Source organism: Bombus vosnesenskii, unplaced genomic scaffold (assembly GCF_011952255.1).
Source record: "Bombus vosnesenskii isolate JDL3184/JDL3185 unplaced genomic scaffold, Bvos_JDL3184-5_v1.1 scf7180000013264, whole genome shotgun sequence".
Taxonomy (NCBI): Eukaryota; Metazoa; Arthropoda; class Insecta; order Hymenoptera; family Apidae; genus Bombus; species Bombus vosnesenskii.
Genome location: NW_022882924.1, coordinates 9331553 through 9355311, shown reverse-complemented (window position 1 = coordinate 9355311; position 23759 = coordinate 9331553). Strand labels below are relative to the sequence as shown.

The following is a 23759-nucleotide window of genomic DNA, read 5'->3' as shown; positions in this document are numbered from 1 at the left end:
TATAGCTCAGTATTACGGATACATTTCTTGCAAAAACAGTTGCGACTAAATATAAATTATGACTCTTATGATATTTTGTCTAAAATTGTCCTTATTATTTTTCAGATATATATAATTAATTAAATGTATTACAAAATAAATTACGAAATTCGTATCATTCTTTGTAAGTCTCTTAAAAAAACTATAATTTTATTTATGAAGAAACTGTATTTGTTTATAACTAACAATATTATTTATAAGAAGAGGTATAACAGCTTAATAATTAAAGATATGTTACTTGTTTCTAAAAATTGTATAATATGTGTATAATAATGTACATACATAACATCAAATGATATTAAATAATAAAAATTCCATTATATTCTGCCACAATCTTTATTTTTCTGGTACTGTATTACATTAAGTGTAATGCTTGTTAATATATTACTATGTTGCAAGGTAAGTAATGAAAACTTAATAACTAGTAAATAATTTGACATTAAATCAGTTTCTAGTGATTAAACTAGTGGACACGTGGAGCCGTTATTTGGTATGCATAACTACTGAACATATATTTCAAATCTACATCTTGGTGCCAATCAAGTGCGCCAGCGTATCAGCACATCGGATACGGAAACATCAACGTAATGGAACGATGTGTTTGCTGTCCGCGCCATGTTTAAATAGCGCGGTTGTAACTCATAGTGACGTAGTCCAAGAAAAATTCCAATTATCTCATACTGAGACGACAGACGGTTGCTTTAGCGTTGATCCTAATAACTGCATCATTGCAAGAAGGAAAATTTTGTTACAGAAATACTTGTCATTGAGTTTTAACTGAAACGTGGCTTAAAATACGAAAGTTCGCAACATATCTTCGAAGAAGGATTTATTACAGTGGCAGAGTGCTTTTCGAAATTAAGTGACGTAATGTATTTTACTTCCATGCGGGTAATTACCAGTAAAGAGTCTCCACCCTGTGTTTCCCAGTGTTCAAGTGACTTCTTTTAAAACAATATACGTTTTAAAATTAAAAAGTAAATAGAGACATGCTTCAAACAGATGATTTACCGCGTATGACACCATTGTCACCCGGCAACAATGCAATAGTTCTGAAGTTAGCAGAATTTATCAGCAAGGTAAATACTAAATGTATAAAAATTTGTGATGTACATATATGTGTAATCTGTGACTGTATATACATACATTTTTGCATATACACATATACTTATTCACACATGTGAATGCTTCCATACATGTCCACGTACTTGCTTGATCACTCATGAACTTGTATTAACAGTTTAAATATGGCAACTACGCACAGTGTGTACCAACATGACCGTAAGCGAAGTTCCTTTAATTTGATTTTATACAATTCCATTCCCTCTCTTTCTTTCACAAACATACGCGTAAATACACATTCTCTTTCTCTCTCACTCCCTCCCTCTTTCACCCTCTCTCTGTTCCTCTCGCACCTAAAAATAATAAATACTAATGCATTAACAAATTATAAGTTTCTAAAAGAACTTTCTTTTACATTTACAAATTGTATTTGCATTTACCACAATACAAAATTATTTATATAGGAGTTTATACGGACATGATTTATCGAATTATCGACAAATACTTTAGTTTTATATGAAAACTACGAAAAAAGATACCTTAGTTGTCATTTTGCCATACTTCAACTATAAATCTAACTTGCAAATTATATAGTTTTTATTAACATATTAATGGTAGAAAATATGTACATTTATATTATTATTGCTATTCAAGTAGGATTAGTCAATATCATTATCCATTTAAACAATGTGATTTTATAATAAGTAACGGAATAAATTCAAATGACAAAAGAATAACTATAAATATAATTATTACTACAGAAAAGAACGACAGCATTCGTAATTATACATATGTGTAAATATAATCTCGAAAAGTTTTATTGTGTATACTCTGAAATCAGAATAATCATATATCAATAAAGCAATAGTAAAAAATGTATTATATCTGTGCATATGCAAATGGATGTTAACGAAACTGTTACGTAATGAGTGCAAACTTCCATGCAATAAAAAAACTGGTGAAAATGCAATGAAATAATAACATCGTTATATAAGTAAGTATAATATGTTGCACTTTAATAAAGCATCGATAATTCGTTTCGAAAATCAAAATATCTCTGCTAACCGTTACATTCATCTTCTGCTTAATTTCGGTATTTAATTAAACTATACAAACATGTACGCGTATAAATGAACTTGTGAAACATTTATGTTTATCTACTTTATAAATTACGCCGTAAATAACCTCGAATGAGTTAATACCACGTGTATTTGTATATTAATTTGTAAGCTTCATTGCATCATCATACAGTATCACGGTATTCCAATAGCCATTAGCATTTGAAACAAAGAAATTAATATTCCGTAAATTGGAATAAGAAATGGTGTACGTCAGAAATTTAAATCCAATGAGGACAGTTTAATGACAAACGGATTGGTCGTTTATGGAAACATATAGGGAGAAGCATAGACTTGATGCGGCCCTGAGAAACGACGTTGCCGAAGTGAATGCTGAGTCACATATCGCGAACGATCTCTCCCAGGAAGGTGTGCTAGTTCGTTTCTCTGTGAAATGCACTGTATTGCATTAGTATAACGTTATTACTGTTAGAATTATAACATCATTAAACCAAAATGATTTAAGTAAGGAGGTACTTGGCGCTTGTCGCGGGCCTCGAATATTTAATGGAAACGAATTTAAGGCAGCTTTAGGCCCGGTAGTTCGTGTATCTGTCAGTTTCTACAATTAAATCGAAGTTCTTACTTTTTACTGGAACTGCAACGGTGTGTCAGTGAAAATGAAGTGTTAGTATTAATTCAAAGAAGTATCGCCTTGAATTGTCAAACGAAATTCGAGGCATGCGTAGGACGTGCGCGACGTGTACCGAAGTTTGACGTGGTTAGTGTGTGTTTTGAGGTTATTTTTGTGTTCGTGTAACTGACCTATACTTGTTTAAAGAGAGCTCTGAATCTTTATTTTCATTCTGACAGTCTGTCGAATAAGTTCCTTCAGCAAGAACTTTGAAAATCATCTTTCCTAATCTAATTTAAATTCTGTATTGGTTACACTGAAAAAAAAAAACAAAAGTTTAAAGAGTGGTGTTTGATAACATTGATAATAATTAAGGACACGATATTGGATTCCCTATTACAAAGTAGTGGATAAAATTTTATTCATAGTCAGCATATTATATCTGTGAACAGTCATGGAAACATTATTAAATATTCAGACTGATCTAAGACATCAACAAAACAACGGTTCAACAACGGTTTCTTTGTGATAACTTGCCTCAAAACGTGCCAAGCCATTGTGACAATAAGCTGAACTAATTCGGATTATAAATAAAATTGTCAATTGGAAGTAATTTAAATATCAAAAACACAAAATGTTGTGTATAAAGAAATTATACCACGAGGAACTATTTCAATTAGCATTGCTACTTTCCTTATTAAGACTAGATCCAGAATCCTACCTTGGTTTGGATATTCAAACCATAGGTGTAGGTTCGTTAGATCTAAACAATGGGTCTAGGTGGCACACTGATGTTCATACAATAGTTCATCGCCCTATCTTTGTTCACCCAAAAAACCTAGATTCTATGCTTTTAAATTATGAGAGAGATTTATTTGAAGACTTAAATTCATTAGGAAGATACAATAGAATAAATTCTGGTTTAAATGACATCCATGCATATCTGTTAAATACTGAGGAATCTGGAAGAGATGTTGATATAGCAGGACCTAGTATATCATTTTCTACAGACCTAACTAGGAATATAACATCACCTGACCCATCAAATTCTTCGCAAAGTCCTGACGAACCGGCTAATACGGCAGAACTTACTCAAGAGGTATTTTTTTTTCTTATACTTGTTAATGTAAATTTTGGGTTTAACTTTAATTTGACCGTTACTTTACTTTTATCATTACTATTATAACTAATTCAGATGTAGAAGATACTAATGCGAGTACTAAAATTATTGGATAATTTTACATATGTTTGATATACATAAATTATACTTATTTTTCTAATGCAACAAAGTAATTATAATGCTGAAGCAAAGCATTTAATCCAAGATTTATTTGTTTTTATATGACAGTATTCATTACTTTTAAATTATAAATTTATAGTACAAAATATATATACCAGAGTTTTCTCTCCCTATCTTATAATTATAAAGTGTATAATCTTCTAACAATTCTTTTAATTAAACATTTTTTTATGTAACTGAGAAAATATTTTATAGTTCAGTATGTGTACATAAGTTGTTTACTTTAATTTTATTATTTTTATTTTACATTTATTTTAAATGCGCGATAATATTAACAAGTTAATAATAACTTAATAATAACTTGTTAATATTACCATGCATTTAAAATAAAAGTAAAATAAAAATAATAAAACATTTTTAAAATACTTAAACATTATTTTATGTAATGAAAATATTTAATTAATTATTCATCATTTGTTTATAAATTATCTCTCCTTGATAATATTTTATATTATCGCAATAAAAAACAAAATTTAGTTAAAAGATGCAACTTAATAACAGTATGCCGTGTCAGCGATCCTATTGTCAAAAATACATTATCACGTGTCCTTGAGTCCTTGCAATGACCTACAGCGGTCAAAAATTTTGCAATATTTTTAGTTATGTCGACCGAAGGCTTCAGTATATTCATAATTCCGATAATATTCATTTATTTTTAACCTTATAACGTTTTCTTTATATTCTATATTTATTTTCTTTCTATATTGATACTATTGAAAATGTTATATTTACAAGAAAATATAAAAGTTAAATTTTTTTATTTTTAAACTTGTTTAGAATAAATCAATCACTGTTTTGTTATCTTGTATTTGAAATTTTGTGTACATAAAGAATATTGCCTATGTGTTAGTATCACCGACCGAGTACTATTGAGGTTCTCATTTTGCATTGAAGTACTATTCAAATTACGAGAGTATTTCCTTATATTATCCGATATGTAGGTACAAAATATTTCAAGTAATTTAAATAACTTTGTTCCGTCTAATTATATATAAAGCATGTTCAAAAGTAATAATTTAAATTTGAAGTCAGTAAAATAAAGACGAAACGTTTTATTTATATTTAAATGCAATATTAGCAAGTTGAGGCATTTAAAGTCGTTTCACTATATACCGTATTTAGTTTATTGATATTTATAAAAGGAAACATATAATATTAATTAATAAATCTAATTAAATAAAATAAACAAGTTAACCAGGTTATTTTATGTTATTTTAGCTATATTTTAGCAATTTTTCTATCAGTTTCACATAAGTAGTATTTACTGATACCATTTTCTTAGCGATACCCTTGAATATCCAGGTCACCCATATCAGTTAACTAGGTTAATTAATTGCGTTTCTATTTTTTAATCCAGTATTTAGACGTGTATCGCATGCTTTTAGAATATCTTCAAGGAATATTTTTTTTATAAAGTATACTTTGAAAATCGCATTTGAAGAAAATTAAATACATATATCTCAATAAAAATAATGCTTTTAAAATTAATAAATTTTATATGAATTTAAAAATAATACCGCGATAAACATTTTAAAATTATGAATTGGAAAATTAAGAAAACTCAGCTTGCAAGATAGCTAATTATTATTTTGTCTAAATGTAAATGTTCTGAACTATACATTATGTATATGTCCGTAAATCGATTAGGTATTCTCTGATTAGATAAATATACATATATATGTATTGTAAATCGCTCATGTTCTGCATACTGTTTGTGTATACTTCCTTCTACAGACAACCTTTGTCATTGGATCATACGATTTAATTAACTATCAATTTATTTCATTCCATTCCAATTGTAACTGTTACATAACATGGAAAACGGTAAATATTTTCTACACAAGTAAAAATTTTATACACAAAGAGGGCTATTAAATTCCAAGACGTATTTTGTTACTTTTACATATACTATGTATAATTTTCAATTATATATTCCACGCGAAGAGGAATCCTATCGTAAGAAAAAGGAAGTACTCAATTGTGGAGATTTTAATTTTAGATATCAGTTTTTAAAATTCGTTTAAAATTATAAATAACAGATACAAAGAGTACGTTGATCAGTGCAAAAATCAAAATAATATTTTCCAATATACATATATAAGAAACTCTTCTCATTTATTTTATCAGTTGGCCACTAACTCAATGTACTTGAAGATTTGTAGAATGTCACAGATTTAGATACCGATGCCCTTCGCTTCTCTTTTACAAAGACTCTTTTCGTTCTCCCGGAAACTTTCATTAGTACAGTAATTAAATATTTTGATCGCGGTAATTTATCTTTCTTTGATCAGTAAATTTGGTTTTTAATCATGAATTATAAATATTGTGGTTATAAGCACATGCGACTTGTCGGTGATCGCAGACCTCTTTTTATCGCGTGGCACTGCATCATCAAAATTTCCTGCGAATTCTCGTACAACGGCCTCGATTGCAAAAATAATTGTGTGGAAATACACGAATATAAACGCGTTTCTGGTCGGTTTCGTGAAAAAAAGAGGCGAAAATGCCAGATGCGACCTCGATTCGTTGAAAATTGACGAAAAAGTTTTTCGAAACGTGCTTTTTTCTTTTTCGGAATCTAGTAGATATTCTTGCTTGAAATAACAGCGTATGAATATATTCTATGATTTATTGAGTGTTTATTATCAATAAAAGAAAAAATTAAGAATTTATTGATAACAAAATAAAAATTCTATTAAAACTTAATTCTTGGAATATAACTTTTCTTTTACTTGTTTGCTGTGGACATATTTCTATTTATATACTAATATTAAATAATATCATAATATTTTCTAAAAATATAATATTCACATTAATAAAACATATATTTATTTTATTGAAGAATAGCGTTACACATATTGTACCGATAAATTGACCAGCCGTCTGGTACAATCTGATAGAATCAAAGCGAATTATTTAACGGATTTAATTATCATCTATTATCAAAGGACACACATGTATTGCCTTTTTACGCAGTAAGAAACAATATTCGTTTATACAAACATTGCATTGTGCCAATTACCTAAATTTCTCTGGCAATTGGTTGATGATATTTTATAAAGAGAATGAGCATATTGTATTTCTTCTTCTACGCAATTATTATTACTCCTAAAAGCGGAAAACAAAAGTAATATACAACATACAAAAGATACTATACTGTAATTGTATAACAATAATCAACATTTGATTTAAAATAAACAACTACTTAATTTAAGAAATTATAATAAAATAAATTATTATATAAATATATATAAGAATATTATTAATAAATTCAAGTAAAATATGAATATTATTTGATAATAAAAGGGATCAATTGTTATTAGTCCAATGTTCGTTGAACAAAGGATTTTATAAAGCACTCTTTATCTACTATGCTGCCATTACTCATAATTTCTTTCTTCTTCTGTCATGTATTTATAATTGGCATTCTGCCGCATCCACTTGCGTTCTCTCTATTGCGCTGTATCCCAAGTTGTACATGCGCGCCTTTACTTTACTATATGTGGAGCAAAAGAGAAATCAGATAAGTTGCAACTATATTTGTAAAATATCTCTAATAAATATGAGTTTCGCAAGCGCATTTTAACTTTACATCACTTATCTGTATAACCTTAGCACGATCGACTGGTCATTACATATTGTTTGTTAAAATTCAAGTATCTGTTCATTGTCAACTGCCACATATTTATATTAAAAACGAGAATGGTATATATACATGGTAACTTCGCCACGTTGACATTTATTGCCGCTTACATCAGTGAAAATGAATTCTATTATTCACGATGTAGCTACTTATGTTAGCTAATAGTTAAAGGTTTAAGTGCTTTGCAGTTTCTGTTTTTTAATAAAAAATGAGATTTTTCAATAAATTTTAAGGTTGAATAGATTCTGAATGGTAAAATTAATTATGTATATTCCTTTTAATACAACAGCCTACATAAAAGGTATAAATACATGTAAATAATCTTTTAATTTACTTAAAACTGTAAAAAATCTTTGTATACTAATAGTAGTAATCAAACGTTATAGTTCTTGCTTACAAGATTAATTTCTAATTTAATGGTCTGACCATTAAAATCTAGATTTCAATAAATTCAAATCATTTAGAAACTACAGGTGTTTCCTGTTTATAAATAGACAGTGTTGCCTTATCGTTTAGGTCACATACATTTGTTATTATTTTATGTTTATCTTTCATTTATTGTTATCGTGTTACGCATAAGGAAGTACACAGGTTAGCAATATCGGCGTGTAGTTAAATTATTAAAATCTTTTAATTGATTGTATTCGATCTATAAAAAGCTTGTTTCCTCTAGAGTAATATCTCGCAAAATATTTTATAAGGACTTATTGCAAAAATATTTAAATTACATTTTTCCCCGCACATTCTTCTTGGAAATAAGATTATAATTATAACCTTCATTTTTGGGTATAATTAATTATGGTGTTAATGCTATATATACATATGCATATATAAAACAAATATTCAATATTCGTGACAATCATGGTGAAACCCTGTTAGTGTGAAAACATCGGGGGCGGAGTTGATGTCATCGAATTCGTAGCAAGTTTTCATTCCCAGAATTAACCCATTTGTGTTCAGTTGATAAAATAAACAGCGAGTGAAAATGAACGTAAGAATAAAACTGCTGTTAAACTACTACTAAATAGGTTTATTGTTTCATAATAGAAAGAAGTACAATTAATTGGCCAAATTTTCTCGACTAAGGCGTGTCGTGGATTCAAATATATATTCAGTTAGATTAAATAAAATTGTCATTTACGTCAGTTTGTTTGACTTTTATTTATCTCATTGACCTGCAGACCGAATGGAACTTTAAAAACATAAGAACACAGTTGTGGAGATCAAAAATAGTTCAAAGAACGCAACAAGATATATATTATAATTAATGATGGTTTTATTGTCGATGACGTTCTTCGATTTAATATATACAGACACTGCGTCCAATTTATTTTCTATCTTATATTTAACGAAAATTTTAATTACGTCTTTGCAAAAATCAAACAGTGTTTCATACAACATCTTCTAAGGGATGATTTGCTCAAGTATTTAAGATATTTGTTCGTTTTCTCTGTGTCGCTTTCTTGTCAAACTTGAATCACATTCTAGTTGAAATCGTTGCACTCATTACAATCAAACTCTTATTTGCAAAATTTCTCTTAACGCTGCTCGTTTAACTATTGGAGAAAACTTTGACGCTCTGCCGAATCGCTTTTTCCGCTAATGATTTTCTTTTTTTCTTTCCTCAAAAAATTGTCAATTACGTTCTGACATTTGTATAAGAAGTTCATAATTTTCCGCTACATCGTTTCATTATCTTCTAAATGCAGAACTCACACCCGTATCGTTGTTTGTAATATGTCTTATAAAAGTAACGATAACGGCTTCCTCTTTTGCATAAAAATACAACTATACATTTTTTCCCGCTCGCAATCATGTTCTGGACTAAAATTTAAGCAACATTAAGGAAATATATTTAACTAAATACAGTTAAGACTCTATCATGCATAACATCAGGAATCTTTGTTTGAAATATTTTTCACCTTTTATCCATAATGAATGCTTAAGTATTCAATACATTATGATATATTGAATTGTTATTAAGTATTCAAATAATAAGAAGTTTCCAAATACTTTCGTTTAGCTTATTTTTGTACGTATTTATATTCGGAAACATAGCGTAGTCTGCCTTCAATTTTGTATGATAGACCTCGCAATGAATGTCTAGCAGCTTATCTTCTTTACTATTTAATGGCAGTGAAACGTAGCTAGCTATATAATACCTAATTGTTTAAGCAGCAATGCGTGTGTCCTGGTTTCAACGATGAATCTTTTCCTTCACTTCTTTCTGTAATAATATTTCCTTAACAGCGCATACATTCTCATATTTGTCCTCGAAGTTCGATAGGATTAGGATATTAAGCATTCTCGTAAATCTCCTTCGTAGTTGTCTCGCATCTAATTTCTGTTTCTCTCTCAAAATTTTCGATTTTTATTATGTATTTTAATTTCTAGAAGTATTAACCGTTTAGTTGTATAGTTGTTCAAGCAGAAGAAATGTTTACTGACGCCTTGTCCAAATTTATATTTATATCTTTCTTTTTAACAGTCGTCCTGAATGATGTTTATTTTTGCCTTCGACAAGATAAACTTAAATTCAGCTACGTACGTTTTTTGGCATTTTAATATCTGTTTACGACAATCGCTTTCGCAATATTGCGTTATATTTGAAGTAGAGATTGTCTGATATGCCTTAATATGATAGTTGATAACTCGGAGAGAATTATCTTATACATATGTTCGCAAGTGGAAAATTGTCCCTTTTTAATGTAATCTCTCTTAATGTTGTCTTGAAACTAGTTCAGTTTAAAGGAAAAATACAAATAACGACTCTTTCATAGTCTACTCAATCTTAAGGTATTTTTTAACATTAAAGAGATGCGATTGGCTTTAAAATGGCTGTCGAAAAGTAATAGTTTCAATACATAATACGAACTGAAAATATGTATTAATTGAGATCCTAATCATTATCTTCCTATATCTCATCAAGATTATCACGTGGTCAAATAAATTTATTCCCTTTGATTTCACGCATCACTGGTCAGAAATCCGATTTGTTACAAATCCCACGGAATTTAATTCTTATACTTATGAATTAAATTCTTATTAAAAACATGCTGCCGATTTGGGTAGCACGACATACACGTTAATAGAAAGCTTTTTGATTTTTACCTCTTCTTGAATAGTATATATGTATATACAGGGTGGTTGGTAACTGGTGGTACAAACGGAAAGGGGGTGATTCTACGTGAAAAAAGAAGTCGAAAATATAGAATAAAAAATTTTCGTTTGAGGTTTTGTTTTCGAGAAAATCGACTTTGAACTTTCGCTCGGTACGCGTGCGGTACGTTATAACGGATCTTATTGTAGATCGTTGTCTCGATGGAAAAATTAAAAAAAAAATTTTTTATTCTATATTTTCGACTTCTTTTTTCGCGTAGAATCACCCCCTTTCCGCTTGTACCATCAGTTACCAACCACCCTGTATATATATATAATAAAACATACTTTTAAAAAATGTAACAAGTTCAAAGAGACTATGTTTTATGTATGTATTTAGTTATCAAAAGGAAAGATATAATGAATGAAATATATGAAATTCTTATTTGCACTTGCGAAGAACAGAATTGTACGCTTATAATTCTTGATTTTATTTCCCTAATATATTGATAAACATTTACCATAAAATTACTAATAGTTGCTGAAAAATACTTTATACATTTAATTGCAATACTCGTATCATTTATATTTTACTCGTAGAAGGAAAACTAAGCTGATTCATGATATGTAGATTATCTGTAGAACGTCATTTCGTTTCCACTAGATTGCTGTGATACGCATCGGAATCGTAAATGCAATATAAGAAGTATTTATTAAAATATATATATTATACGTAATTGACCTTGCCCATTTATCATTATATAAAGTTCGGTTACAGATTTTATTCACTATATTTCCTCTATAGAAAGAGTGTTTATTGACTTGTAAAGAAGATTTTAAAATACTTTATCAGGCGTAAAGATTTTTCGTTCGCGTCACAGAAATAGTAATCCATAAATTTTCATAAATCAGCATAGTAAAGATATGCAAATGATAACCCCGCTGACCCGATATGGTTGAAGAACAAAGGTATACACCTTTTCTCGCACGTATTCACCAGTTGGAATCCCAGTTGGATATCTTCTAGTGCGACTGGTGTTGTCCCCGAGATAAGATTTAGGTTAGCTGTTGTGTATGTGTGTCTTTCTACGTAAATTTACTAAATTGGAGTTACTTCCGGTTAATTGGCACGTAAGATGGCGCGAAGGAAGAAAAAGCAGCCGCGAATGATCTCTGTCTTTGTACATGATGATGTAGGTTTCAGACTTTGCTTAATCGTTATATTAAATATTCTCTTGTGAAAAATGTTGTGTTATAATGCTTTCCATATGAAAAAAATAAAATCATATTTTACACAATAATTTGTTTGAAATAATTATTTCAATTTTACACAATAATTTGTTTGAAATGCTTATCTCGAAGATTACACTCGTAATTGTTATATTATTTAATATCTATATGTATAGTAAATAAAAATCAGTGAATAATTCATCATATACGAAGTATAAATAATTGCGACAATGATTAGAATAATATTATGAAATTTTAATATTATTTCATAAATTTTAACGAATAAAATATATAATTAATTTATAATAGATAAAACTATTTTATACAATATACATTATATATATATACTTTTTTTGTAGTGGGAAACTAAAATAATAAATTAAACTAATAAATAACATATTAACAATGTACATATAACATTAGCACATAGAATTTTATTCTTATATTTAGAGTACCTACTTAGTAAAAAAAATTTGTATTGTTTTGTTTTTGTTTCAGGTATGTACTATTAATCCAACTTCATTTGGTAATGAACATTATTTAAACATTTTCAATATCCTACTCTTCTATGTGATAAAACTAAGTCTTTTAGAATTTGTTAAGAAAAAGTTCTGTTGATTTATTGTACCAACATTTATGGTAAGTTTTTCATATATCGAATGTCGGATTACTACGATGAAATCTCTATCGCGTATAAATACGAGGTATAAATCTCATGTATAGCATATGAGGTTAAAGAGTATCGCCTCATTTGTTATTTTCATCGTTAAATCTCCGATTAATATTTATTATTTTAACATGAAAACATATATTAGATATATAGCAAGCAATAGTACACTCTTATGAATCAGAAAAACGAAATAAGTAACATTGCAAAATAGTCATGGTACATTCGTGTCATCTTAATTTTAATGTACAAACATTTAGCAGTTTTAGTTACGTATTACGATTCAGAGTTTAAAAATTAATGATAGGAAAAAATGCACGAGTGCTAACTAAAAATACAAGAAATTGTGATTATTTGCAATTCTTCAGATTGTTTGGGAAAAGTGTTTTAAAAAGATTTCAGCCAAGGTTAACAAGATCGAAACCAGTCACAACAGCCTTTGCAAAAATAACTACATTCTGTGCTTTACAACGTCCGTTCTTTCGAGTGCAATGTTCTTGTAACCTTCGCAAATTGTACCCACGCATATTTGGCGTCAAACTCGTAGTATCTAGATTCTATGCTTTTCTCTTTTACCAATTATACATTCAAACAAATTATAGAAAGTAAAAAGTTCTGAAAAGTGCCTATAGAAGATTATAATTACTCTACCTACAGTTATATATATATTTTTAATTATTATATTGATATAAATTTATATTTGACAATATAATTTATAAGCATTGTATCTCTATTATTCTGTTTTGTCAACAGTATTTTTTCTTTATCGATAGATCGAAGTAATCGATCAGTTGATACAAGTGGTATCTTTATTACCATTTATCGGTTAAATCATTTTGTTAAATCAAAATGATTCGTTTAGATTTACTGTAAAAACTTATTTATCGATTACAATTTTTAGTGTTATTATTTTACATTTTGTTAATTAAATATACTTAACTTATACATATTACACTTAACTTATTCATTTGTTTGCCACTGTCATATATTTTAGCCTCGTTTTCTTATAAAAAATTTTGTTAATATTGTGATATAAAATAAAAGAGTGAACTATTTCTGATTGAGAAAAAATGTAATACATATTTTATTTTTATGCTATGCAATGTAAGCATGTATAAAAATACGCATACAGAAATAAAAAATATATATGTATTTTTAGCTAATATAAAATTCATACTTTTCTTTTAAGGATATCAATAACATTTATTTAAATTGCTTCTAAATTAGCATCTGTTATTGTAATAATTTATAGCGTGTATTATATTCGAAAACAATGAAACGTACGGATGGTACAGCAAATTACTTTACCTACTCTGATGTATTAAAATATTGCATATGTCTCAGATATTTATATATTTAAGAACAATGTCACATTGCTTTATACACTATATTTCAAGTGTTACTTAAATAGTAATATTTCATTGTACTCCCCCCCCCCCCCTAATAATAGAATTTCATACATCTAAATCAATGCAATTTAAGATATCTTAATATTATTCTTAGAACACACGATACATAGTACGTTTAATATTATCTTTAGCCGAAAATGACATACTGTATAATTAGATAGTACCCATCTTAGATACATAATAAGCGTACATAATTACAACACTGATTATACAACAAATTTGTTTAAACTAAAAAAGAATAATAATTGTTATTAATTATTATTAATAGATGTGCATGTGTTACTTTACGCAAAGGTTAGTGCAACGTATTTTCTTAAATAATGTCTTTTATAAATTCAGGAAAAACTCAAAGAAATTTAAATACAATTGAATTCCACAAAAATTACGCAAAATTGCATTATCGTAACTATTTTTTAATTAAACGTTATTTTATCCTATATACGAAGGTAGTTGTACTTTTTAGAAGAATTTAATTCCTAAATAATTGTCACAAGAATTTTCTGAAAGTAAAAAGATCTTAATACAGTAAGTTACATAATCTTATATGCTGCGTACTTAGTCATCTTTTTTAAAGAGCGACAAACACGTGTAATTATACCAGAAAATGTATGCCTTCTCCGAAAATTATAATTTTCATTTTTGGATCACAGACTTCGATACAATATCACTTTAGAAGTCATCGGGGAACCTTGAACCTAAGACACCTGACCGCGTGTTGGAAACTTAAACATGCACAATAACTTGATATGTTGGTTAATCATCCTATTAATCATAACTACACATACTGTTCTGAAAGTCTACCGCCAATTTTCTCTCACTCTGTGGTTATTTCCCCAGCCACTGCTCACTTGTGATTTGTGATGATAATTACCGACATAACGCTAGTGCGTGACGTAACCGACGCCATTCGCACAGTAGTATACAGTAGTGTACAAACGCTTGCTTCTTCGTGCGATATGAAATATCATACAGTTGGATGTTAGTTTCAAATAGTTATAAATTTGCAAAACTTCCACCGTAAACAAATAGTTTTATAAATTTTATGTATAATCATAGAAATTTCGTGTATAAACATGCAAATGTTGCAAATTTCGTAATCAATTACGCATTACAAACTTTATATCCGATTTTATCTTCTGGTATAGCACAAGTTTACAAATTCGCAATCGCACTTCGGATTTCTATACAGGCTCATTCCTTTTTTTTCTTTTCCGTTTTTTTCTCTTTTTTTTTTTTTTTTTTTTTTTTGAGATGCTTAAAAAGCTAGGTAGACGTTGATTTCGCTTTCTGAGCGTAAATGTTGTAATAAGTGCTGTACTTTGAACACTTTGTGTACATATTTTTACACATTACATGCATTCTTGTATCTTTACATGTTCCATACAGATAAAAATCGACTAATAATAAATACAGATTTTATAAAGATTCTTTAGGCTAACAGAGCTGAGCAATTAACGATTCTTTTGGCCAATCATTATCTTATCACAGCGTTAGAATGTGCTCGTGAAACAATGCCAGTGTTAGTTATGGGTTAATATTAGTAATCCCATAATATAAAACTTTCTCCTGTATCAAAGTCCGGAAACAATAATCGACAGTCGACTTAAGACCAGAAACAGCATGATTTTCGCTCGCGGCGAAATTCAACCAGTTCGTGGTATGGGTAGGAGCACTCCAATGCCTATCCGGTACTGGTCGTTATCTCCTCACATGCACAGACCAATCTGTCGTAATCGTTGTCTTCATTCTGGTCGACGTCGTCATTAAAGTCATTCTCCTGAGTAGTATCGTCGTCGATGTCACTATTTGATCGATACTATCAAGAATTCAAACGTTTTCAATAAGTATTCGATGTTGTTTTCGGAGTGTCTTTCGGGCAACGCTACTAGCATTGCTCGTTGATTTCTCAGTAAATCGATTTCGTGAAGTATTCGAGTGAAAACTGTGAGTTTCGACGAAACACAACCTAAAATAGCGGTGACGTTCTGCATCCAGTGAAACATAAGTGCGGTGTGTAGACCGAAAACGAAGTTTTTATCAGAGTTTTCACAGTGATATCTTTTAAGTAAGCTTTACTTTTTTTTAACTGTACGGAATATTTAACTCGATCAAAATGTCTATGGTGGTAAGTTGAAGAAAATATAAATCTAAAAAAAGAAAAAAAAGAAAGAGTCTAAATCTAGAATTGCTTAGACTTCTCCATCTGCTTCTATACTTTTTATTAAATTTTTACTACCGCATTTACGTCATTTTTTTTTTAAGTAAGTTTGTAAAATAAATTTATTGTTTCAAGCAAACCATTTGGTCTTTCGATTCGTTCCGTTTCGATTTTCGAAAGTTGTCAAGTATGTTTCTTTCTTTAATATCTCTAAGTTTATACATTTAAGAAAATCAATATAAAAAGAAAATTTAATCGGTACGATTCAAAGTCCTTTTATCAGTTGCGTAGGATACAGAAATATAAAAATATCATTCTTACCATAATTATTAAACGAAGGTACTTAGGTACTACATGCCATATCATAACCTTACTTTCGGACGTTGATGGAGAAATATTAGGAAGGACAATTAGCTTCGGTCTTCGATAGATTTATCGCTAAGACTACTTAAATATCTGTAGTTTAATGTATATTAGACCCGTTCAATATCAGGAAAGCAATGTACTCCAAAAGTACTGAAGAGCAAAAGTCAGATATTGGAAAAGTGATATATTGCAGAATGTTATGGAAACCCTCTAGCGGCGATTGCCGAAAGCATCTTTATTCCACATAGAGTTAAACTTAAAATCATTTATTTGATGGAATACAATAAAAATTCTGTTCCTCTGTTTCATCCTCTTGAATCAATTTTCAACTTAAATTTATTGTTTTTAATTGTAATAATTTAATATTTACTTAATTCTCTTACTTGCTATAACCTTCATTTATGGGTTTATTAAGGTACTGTATATATATAAAATTGTGTTTCTTTATAGTGTCGCAAATGAATAAGTAAAACAAATAATTTACAAATATACATGTTTTAACATATTGCCTTTTCAAGATTTTTTTATTTCCTTTATCTCTGAATAAATTAATTTCTTCGAAATTAATTTATTGCGTAGGTTCGCTCTTAGTAGTAAATATCACTTTTGATTTTAAATTCCTTTTTGCCATTGATATACAGCTTGATCGTATCTAAAAATCATCCTCCATGGTTTTTCGTGTACTTGCAATAGCTGAACAAAAAAAAAAAAATATTTCGAACAAAAAGTGACCAGCTTTCAATCGGCTACAGATCGTGATATTGAAAATTAAAAAAAAAAGATTTTATTTCGATGAAAAGGACACCTCTACTTTCTTGTTTTGTAGAAATCTTTTTTAAGGGAAACCGTAGAAATAAACAACTACTATATTGTCTTTTCTTATCTTTCGTACAATAAGTTTTACGACATTAGAGTTATAGTATCCTTTAAACTAATCATTCTTCCAACACAAGTACCTTAATACCTTTTTGTAAAGAATTAAAAAAATTGCATCAAATGGTGTATAACAAAATGTATTATTCCGTTTAAAAAAAATAGAGCTTACCGTGACCTTTCATCGATTTTTATTTTTGAAATTTTCAATATCACGATCTGTAGTCGATTGAAAGCTGATCACTTTTTGTTCGAAACATTTTTTTGTCCAGTTTTTGCAAATGCCTAAAAAATCGCGGATAAGTAGTGATTTTCAGACCACCCTGTATATACATCTATGATTATACTGTTGACACGCGCAAAGCATGGCGCAATAATATATTTTCTTGGCATGAATCGTTCCTTCAATGATTAGAATCATCGAGCTGATGTAAATAAAACAGTTTTCCACCTTTAAAGATTCGTTTCCTGACATCGTATATCTGTAACATACTAATAATTATTTTTTTATATAATGTACAATTATATAATTCTATTCAGCAATATTATACAATGGTTCTGTTCTCTTTTTAGTTGAACTAAACGCAGAAGAAAATCGCAAATTAAGTTAAATGAAAACTAAAGTAGTTATTAAATAGTTATTCGTCGAAGAAACGAAGATCTTGTTTTTAAAATTTACATATTTCTCATTTATTTTAAACATACTTGAGCTTCTAGAATACATCTTATTCGTAAACTCTTCAAATTACTGAATTTTGAAGCAATTTATTTTGATTTTGTATTGTATTTATACTAATCTATCATTATTAAAAATCTATTTTTTCAAAATACATAAGGTGCTTTAAACTATAGTATAATGGTCGTTTAATGGTTAGAACTTCAGTATAGAAGATTAACTATGATTTTGGTAAAACATAAATTTGCATAACTAGTTAAACACGTTTTCGTGTCCAATTTTAATAGATTTCGCATTAAAAGATTTCGTAGATTACATTATATGCTCACGTTACTCATAGTAACTTTAGGTAATAGAAGGAAATTATAAACAATGCTTACAAAAGTTTATTAATTTTTTCAATAGAACAGATGAACTTTTCAATAATTTCATGTCAGTTCATTATTTTTTAATATTTTGTAATAATTTATTTTTGATGAAGTTATCTTATTACAAGCTTTACAAGATCCTATTATAAATTCAGTAATAAAATCACATTTATTTTATATTCAACGGAATACAATGTTATTTGATCCAGTTTTTGTGTAGGAAAATGGTTATCGTATTAACTTTATACTTCAAAGATACTCTACTGTGTTTTTCAGATTTTCAAAGATTTATGACCATTATAAAATGACTATCAAACAATAATATGTTTCTTCTTGTATTTACTTTCTATTAAAAATTTCTTTTCTGTAAGAAATCAAAAACTCTGTACAACTTTGTGTTACTGGAGCATTTCTTATTGCATCAATTTTATTGTAGCATTATATCAAGCAACATTATATAACAGATAGTATTTACTGTATCTGTAGGTTCAGAATAATATCACAAACTAGTGGTTCGGCTAGTTTTATCGTTATTAGTTTAGCAAACTAGATTCAGTAAAATTGTGCTTATATAGTTAAGATTCACTCAGATAAAGTACAGATAAAATGAAGAGTTTATGGCTCTTTCATATGTTACGTAATAAAGTTTCAATTTGAGGAAATTATCAGAAAAGTGCTTGTTTAATAATTGAAATATTCATAATAGATTGGTAAGATACGCGATATCAGTATGTTACTTAAAATACTCATTTTTATTGGGTATGAGCCATATCTTTTGCATCAGAATTTTTAAACCGATACTGGAGTGTACATGTACCTATAGCTGAAGTAAACAATGTTTAATATTTTAAGAAATTTAATACTATGGCCTTATCAGAGTGTTCGAATACTGAAATAGTTTTCATTGTAACATATCACTAGATAGGTTTCTCCTCTAATGAATTTATAGTTTAAATATAGTTTTTAACAGAATATAATAAATATAAAGCAGAGACTTAAGAGACAACGTTACGTCATCAACGTTATCAAAGAAAAATTCTTTTGTAAAGTTTCTTTCATTTTTCAATTCTGAAATCCGACGTATGATGAATACTTACTGTTTAACGAAAATATAATTCACGCACATAATACAATTTTAATTCATTCAGCACGAAAGTTTCTACGTGCACTTGGAGAATTTTAAAGAGTGTAGAAAAATAAATAAGCTCGATTCTTGGTTTTTCTATTGAATTCCACTTGTTCAGCATTACGATCTTCCGGTACACGCATTTTGCGTAAAATTTATCCACAGAGGAGCAGTCCTCGTTCAACACGATTTATCTTACCGGAATAAATTCGACAAGTTACCGGTTGATGAAACTTCGTATAAATTATCTGAGTTGTTATCCAGCGTTAATATGACTCCAATAGGTGGCGATGGAAGCACATAGGATATTGCAGATTCCTATATCGAATCTCAATGTGAAAATATATTCAAACACGTGTATTTTTTACACCTATACATATGTGTAGCTTTTCATTGGACATTTCTATTACGTAAAATATTGAATTTATGAAGTAATATTATTGGGAAAATTAATTGACTAAAATAACATTGCTCGAAGCTACCTGTATATCTACGAATCACGACATTATAGCAACCTAAATCAAAACTAAACAAGCAATCAGGATCGTTCCTCGGTTATGTCGGCTTCAGTTTGACAAATTATAGTAGCTTCAAGATAACAGGTAAGATAAACACCTTGATGTAGTAAAGGTGGTCTCGCATCAGGTTGTTGTCAATGTGTCAGGACTTGTTCTTTGGAACGGTTCAGAACTGTACCTTGGCATAGCACATACATTATCTATGTTCGTTCAAACTACATCTTATTTTTAATATTCTTATTTTCTCAGCTGATTCCATATTCGCTCTTTGAAAATATAAAACGAAGTATTAGAATTGTATTATTAGATTTTAACACACGAAAATTATATCAAGTTGGTTATTATTAATTTGTAATAAATAAAATTTCTATTATACGTGAAATTAAAATTCTGCTAAAATTTAAAAGCTTAACAGTTACATTGAAATATTTCATTTCAATTCGTATTAAAAGAAAGTTTCTCCTCTACGCAGAATTAAATTTCTATTCTATGCGTAATAAAGTTCCTACTCACTGTGATTGTGTATAGCATTATAGAGTTTTGTTGGTAATTTAAAAAACCATAATTCCGGTGTTATTATTATATTATACATTCACAGATTAATTAATTTAACCGCAAATGTCTACTTGTGTGTCAAATGAGCCGACAATTGATGTTTCTTCAAAGACTGCCGCTAGAGGTTTCAAATGTATAACTTATTGTGAAAAATGATGGTTATGACAGACCACCTTTGACGTTTACGTAGAATTTTTGTAAGATTACCATAAACACGTTTGCCACCCTCTATCACGGACAAAGTAGGTAGAATAGTTTTGCGTCCCTTCTCGAGGAGAAATGTTGCGGCAATGACTAATGATACTGAAATACTTTGGAAAGAGAGGACCACGAGAAAACATAGAAGAGAAAGTCAGGAACGTACCACGTCACTTTAACCGCAATTTCATTTGACTTATTATAGCTTTAAAAAGAAAATTAATTTTTGTTAGTGAAGTTCTTTTCTTTTCATCACAAGGCTATTATATCAAGTAGCTGAAACGTAGGATTATTTGGATCAACCAAGCTCCAATGTCTTGCAATCTCTCGAACTTCGTACGAAATAATCCAATTCGCATATTACGAAGCGCTATGAGCTTTTAAGCTATGAATAAGAAAATGTCGTGTATTTTATATTCAACAATAAAAAAATATCCAAAAAACGAGGAAATAATTCAAATAATCGTAGGATTGGAGAAATAAAACAAAAAACAAAAACAAAAATAAAAATAAAAACGTTTCAAGTTCAGCAAGCTAAGCAATTTTATAAATCGTCTTTTCGACAGTTTGCGTCAATAATAAACTAGGGGACGAATTCTCGTTCATTAACAAGAAAAAAAATCCACGATTGGGCAGTAATTACGATGATGGGAACAAAGACAGTTGTATAATAAGTCTGGGTATGTCGGCATAGCATAATGCAGGCGTTATATCGGAGATATTATCGGTACTTACATCGGTGTCTCTTTCCGTCAATCGGCTGTCCATCCAATTCCTTGAAGCTGCCGACCTATCGAACTCTGGGGTGGATTCGCGATTCTTGCCTTAACCTTCCTGCCGTCAGCCATATCCGGCTCGTTAACATTTTTTTAATCGACACCGTGAGTCCGAATACTCGGCAACGTGTTCACCGTTGCCACGATACTCGGTTGATTCGTGCCGGATGCGTTTACACTCCTTTATAGCCTATAAATTCAAAGGGACGCCGTCTTCTTCATTTGTCAACCGCCTCTTCGGCCCTCCTTGCTACGCCTTCTAACTATTCTACGATAAGAAAGGACCATCATCCCACTACGGCCAGTCACGTCGATCTTGCTTTCTCTGCTCTTTCTTATTCCCTTCGTCCCACTCTCCCTCCTTTCACCGTCTCATATTTTTTATACGGATATCATCACGGAATTTATAACTTTTCTTATTATCTATTGGCATAATACGCGTGTACGCGTGTAATACGAAGTATAAGAATTATAGGGGAAGAACGTAAGAAGAATATAAGTCGCATTTCTATTCTTTCTTTAAATTTTCATTTCTATACGGCGTACGTATTATCTGGTTTTTCAATTGCCAGTATATTGCGAGTATCGAAATATTTCATCTTATTCGTTTATATACCTCGATCCATACGTATGACGAAAAGTATTTACGTTTTCGTTATTTTTATTCACCTGTGCTAGCAATTTAACGTAAAATAGGTTGACGAAGTTTCAAGCGAAGTTGGAAATAATGCGCGATAAAAGTATCGAAGTAAAAAAGTATGTATGTACGTATAGATGTAAGACATCTGTAAATGTCAATTGGCCAATAAAGCAACACTTCTGCCGCTATAACCAATTAGCTGAAAGAGAAGAAGCAAGGAAAACCAGAAACAGAACGTGGGATCGTAGAATGGCAGCGATATTGTGTCATAAGAAACGTGTCGTGTTAACGTCTAAACGGTAACAGTAACGGCAATATAATGATCGTAAATAAAAATATGGTCATTAATATACCAAGGTACTTTCATACTTCATTAAATATGTATATTACCTGATAAATAATTCGCACGTTGCTTCATACTATTTTTTATATATATTTTTTTATAGTTGTATATAGTCTTATTATGTAATTTTTTAAGTATTATTTCTCAGGAACAATTTCAAAGCTGCAAATACGATATTCTTACGTAACCATGAATCATTATTGCTTTATGGTACGATCGTAAGGCAATCAATTCCAGGAGACGCGGCGGAAAAAGTTCGAGAAGTGTCTCGCTATTCCTCGGGGATCGATTCTGTCGCGTCTAATTCTTTCTTTCGGATGTTTAACAACAGAAAAATACATTCAAAATTTAACGGTCAGCTTCCGATGGATCAAGCGATTCCGTTCCCGAGGCGTACAAAATGTCTCTGGAAATATTTTGACGTCGAGCAAGATCCCCGTGTGATCGATGCCAGTTCCCCAGAGATTACATCGTGAATTGCAGTTTCTTCGCGGCGGACGCGCACTGCATGGACTGCAGTTCTCCGTTTGATTCTCACAGAAGCGCGGCTCACGACGAATCAAAGCGACCCGCTAACATCTGTTCGTTTCTACAGTTTCTTGGATATTCCCGCGACTTTCCACGATCAACCGCGTCGATGGTCGTTCCGCGTAATCACAATTGCCGTGGATCGTGTTATATGGATAATTCCAAGTATATTTGCAGAAGAAAACAAAGTAAATGCGAAACGTTTACGATTCGCAACAGAGTTATTTACGAGTATATAAACTAATTGGAAATAGATTAGGATTACCTAGGAATTATTTACAATGGCGGTGCTGCCACGGAACGATCTATTTTATAAACTTTTGCGCGAATTTTACAAGTTCGCGGCAAAGATCATTCTTACCTATCTTTGTCTTTTTCTAAGAAATTTACGGGATACCTACAGTTAGAAGACTGTCCAGACTTTAACTTCTTAAAAGTTCAATTTTGAAGTTTGCGACGAATAATCAAACTTGTACATTACAAGCCACGGGAT

At 29.9% G+C, this 23759-nt stretch overlaps 1 protein-coding gene across 7 annotated transcripts in view; it reads left to right on the top strand.

Annotated features, from left to right (window-relative positions):
* The first annotated feature begins 706 nt into the window (after positions 1–706).
* LOC117240536 (segmentation protein cap'n'collar) overlaps positions 707–23759 on the top strand; it is a 111816-nt gene continuing 88763 nt past the window's right edge. The window contains exons 1-2 of one of the 7 annotated variants that reach the window (XM_033506569.1): positions 11872–12028; positions 12564–12591. In XM_033506569.1, the coding sequence (XP_033362460.1) occupies positions 12021–12028; positions 12564–12591 (36 nt within the window). In that variant the 5' untranslated portion in view covers positions 11872–12020. Of the gene's footprint in view, positions 1119–2551; positions 3893–11841; positions 12029–12563; positions 12592–15867; positions 16267–23759 lie in introns of those variants that run through there. The other 6 variants (XM_033506562.1, XM_033506574.1, XM_033506557.1 and 3 more) reach the window with 6 other exon arrangements.